The 3,961-nt window shown below is 41.4% G+C and overlaps 1 protein-coding gene across 1 annotated transcript in view; it reads right to left on the bottom strand.

Annotated features, from left to right (window-relative positions):
• Positions 1-965: 965 nt before the first annotated feature.
• The window catches only part of NR0B1 (nuclear receptor subfamily 0 group B member 1), a 5,948-nt gene continuing 2,952 nt past the window's right edge, over positions 966-3,961 (bottom strand). The window contains exon 2 of the mRNA XM_040626193.1: positions 966-1,310. Coding sequence (XP_040482127.1) covers positions 1,066-1,310 — 245 coding nt within the window. The 3' untranslated portion in view covers positions 966-1,065. The remainder of the gene's footprint in view (positions 1,311-3,961) is intronic.

The following is a 3,961-nucleotide window of genomic DNA, read 5'->3' as shown; positions in this document are numbered from 1 at the left end:
TCCTTTGTAATCCTTAGAATTTTATTTGCTGCATTATTCTGAAAGCCTGGTTCTGAGATGTCCAGACATTCACCACGCTGCCAAAGGGGTCTGCACATAAGTTTAAGACTGCCTGCATTGGGTTAGTACCCTGGGCTTAGATGTATTAATCACTAATGGGCAATTTATTACCTATAAGTAAATAAGCATTTAGTGCCCTAAGCTTTATCCAGGGAAAAGGAAGAACTGGTTCTACAGATTACATGTACTGGGGCAGCAAGAGTCAACAATAAGTCACTTTATGATTTTATGTGATGCTTCTTCAATGTGATAGTTACATATGTATCTTAAGGGTGAGATACTATTAGGGGTTTATAACAATGTTGAGCTTTCTACAACTACAGTGCCCCTTTATAGAATATAAGTTTCTTGTTGAACTTTATTTATTGTATAAAGTCTCGGACTAAATTTCTGGAAAATCTGACTTCACTTTCAGGTGTTTCTATGATCACAGATGGCCACTTAACTCCAGTTGGTCCAAGGACAGTCTTCCACCCAGCCAATGGAAGTGGGAGTGAAGGTAGAGCCGAGTCAACCCTCGCCAATCCTGGCATGCAACAATATTAAATGTCGTGATGCCACCTACAAAGATAACTTAATTTCTGTTTATGTTGGCTAGGTTTTTGATATTTTTTGAAGCCTTGCTTAAACTCCGAAATGTTTTTACCATCAAGTTTATGGTCAACATTGTAATGTTTATTATAATTTGATATTATAAATGTGATTTTAGCAGGTTCAGTGGAGAGAGTCACTAAAGGTATGATAATAGCTTATTAGAGCAGTAGTCTGTTCTTTCCTTGGAGATGTACAGAGATGTGTTACCTGTTGGCACATGTGTTTCTCCACCGTGAAACAGTGTGGATCAGAGGATTTGCTAATTGTCTACAACTAAAGTTTTTCTTTAATTGAATACAAAAATATGCATATAAAAATAAGAAAGTTTATTGGTCATTTTTTTTTTACACTCTTCTGCCTCTGGCTCCTTATTCTTACATAGCAAACTGCACCTGTGTGACCCCTACGCCTTCATAACTTCGCACAGAGCATCTCCAGCATCATATCATCCATGCTGACTGAACCAATGATGGGCCTGAAGAACAGTTCCACGATGACATTGGCATTGATGAATCTCAGCAGGAAGAGGGCACTATTCAGTTCGGCGAATCTGGCTTGGTACCGCCTGTGTGTCATCCTGATGTGGTCGCTGAGGATCTGCTGAGTTCCCCACTGAAGTCCCTGAATGTACTTCACACACTGAAGGCCTGGCAGGTCTGGAGGAGAAAAAGGGAGAAGAGTCTCTTTATTGTGAAAAGCTCACTTGGCATCCTTAGCTCATTTACATATATCCATTTCTGCCCCTTCCCACATTAAACAAGAGTTCAAGCTTCCTACTTAAAAGGGCTTTCTAGAACAAGGAGAAAATGCCAAACCAGTGCTAAGTTTTCAAAAGCAGTGCTTCTGAGAATGAAATATCATCTAGTTATTTTATAGTCAGTGTTTGTAACCTCACATGTAAGAACTGTTGGCCCTGAGCCAGCACATGCACATGTATTCACTGTGACAGTAGAATATCATTTCATGAATTATGGCTCCAGTTCACTGTACAAATGGGAAGATATTAAGATTATTTCAAGAAGTGAGCACTTGACCTTTTACCTATGGGAAATAGGCCATTGTAGAATGACTACAGGTTTTGCCAGATGACAAATATTTCACCATCCTCCCTTGAATTTCCCACTAATACCATGATTACCCAGCTGACGGGGGTCAACTGCATAGCCACAGTGACTCATGAGTCTCATTCTAATTGTTTGCCAACAGGCTGATGTTAGTCTTGAGTCCCATAAGTAATTTAAGAGATAACACTGGCCCTTTAGCTCATTGTACCATGATTTCTGTATTGGGGAAGATTTTTTAAAAAACTGATTTTAATGAATATTGTAAAAGCATCTTTTAAAAGTACTAAAGAAAGGGGTCTTTGATAGCATTGTCTTACAGGCGTTAAAAAGTAAACATGCAAACATCATCAATTTCAACATGGTTCGAAAGTAACTTTTCAAACAGGGAATGCTTGATCTTCTTGCAGTATTATGTGATAACGCTGGTAAACGTGAATGAAATACAATGTGGAAAAGATAATATGCCTGTACGTTTTATAAAGATGGTGGTAAGAGGAGGTTGCTTTTAAAAGTTCTCTGATCCTGCATGACAGTAATAATACTGTAAAGTTCTTTAACTTGTATTTAAATAATTACCAATTTACTGTGCTGTTTAAGGGATGTCAGTGATGACGGCAATCGTTTTCCTTCCCTTTCCTACAGAATCCAGCAGTAAAGTATTTCAGAAACACCATGGTGACCAACAGAGTAGCAGGACCAGCCTCCGTTCTTTAAGAAATAGTAACAGGCAAGTCATTCCTATCATAGGCAAATAGGTCTGATAAAAGGAGACTGAAATTAGGCCACATCTGTGCCCCATATTCCATTTCTGATTACCCCGCTCCACACATTAACAACCCCCTACTACCGAACACTCATTATCCAGACTTGAGACCCCATTTTATTGTTTGAATTCCATTGATGAGGGGAAGAGGAGGCTGGCATCAATATCCACCAGGAATTTGAAGCTCCTCTAGGTTTGGATTCATGGCTCCTTAAAACGTCATCTTGTGAACTACTAGAGATGGACTCCACAATAAAAATATATATATTTACACATAAAGATCAGAGGATACACAACAAAAGGATAAACATCAAAGAAAGGCCACACACTAGCAGGTGCATTTGTGTTTAAAACACACTCAGTTTAGCCAATTAAATTCACAGTGAGAGAGGATTCAGAGGAGCAGATAGAATAAGGGAGATGCATGTGTGTGACCAAAGTATGCCAAGCAGGGTGGAGGGAAAGAGAGAAACTAGTGGAATGTAAAGTTCTGGAAGCTGAGCCCCTGCCTTTCTTTTGTATTCCAACAGAACAAGGCCCATGGGAGATGTTTGAGAACACTGGCTGAAGGAGCAAGAAAACATTGTTTTCTAAATGATCTTAAGAACCGCCTTGGGCACTAATACAAATGGAGATCTGCAGACCCTGGACCAGAGCTACCAAATCAGAACCTCCAGGGAGGAGCCTGGTAAGACTTCGAAGGAGTGTCCCCCCCTTCTATGCACAGGCAAGTTTGGAAAACAATGATATAAGCAAAAGGTGACCTACAATCATCTCTGGGATGAGCTGAAGGCTCTAGGTCTTGAAATGTGAGTTCTGAATGAAATATTATCCTATTAAATATTGCTCTATACCCTTTCAAAAAATGTTAGGCAGCAGGCAGGGACATAACCCGAGACTTCTGGTGTTAGGGGGAAAAAAAGGTGTGGAGGGAGCATTATAAAAACAACTCAAGCTGCCTGGAAACTTCGTGCCCGCTTGTGACCCTTTTGGAGGGATTGTGGTCAAAGACGACTCTCGTAATGGGACAAACTCAAGAAAAGGTGCTAGGTGGTCCATGGAGATGTTCTCTAATGATTTGGTTGGACTCTGTGGGGCAGTGTCCAGCACCTAAAAGACAACCTGAAAGTATGGTGCAGCAGACATTCCACGGGGGCCAGGAGGCCCATGCCCCATGACTCACTGGCCATTTCTGTGGAGTAAAGTAATCTGGAACTAGGCTACCTAATCTGCACACAGGGTGGAGTAAGGGTGAAGGGCAGAGGGGCTTGATTAGGAGGTCCCTAGGGTCTCTGCAAACTGTTAACAGACAGTGCTCCTGCTGGCAGTCCCTAGTGTTTTTTCCCTGCCCCCTTGGTACCCTGATACAGACACTTGGAGGATGACATAGTCCAGCTGCTTAGGACCATAAAAATTATCATTCAGAGGCAGACCCATGAAAGGCTAAGTCCAGTGTCCTTCATGACGGGGGGGGGGGGGG

Source organism: Ursus maritimus (genome assembly GCF_017311325.1).
Source record: "Ursus maritimus isolate PB19 chromosome X unlocalized genomic scaffold, ASM1731132v1 scaffold_X1, whole genome shotgun sequence".
Classification (NCBI taxonomy): Eukaryota; Metazoa; Chordata; class Mammalia; order Carnivora; family Ursidae; genus Ursus; species Ursus maritimus.
The sequence above is the reverse complement of the archived record's forward strand: the minus strand, read 5'-3'. Positions and strand labels throughout refer to the sequence as shown.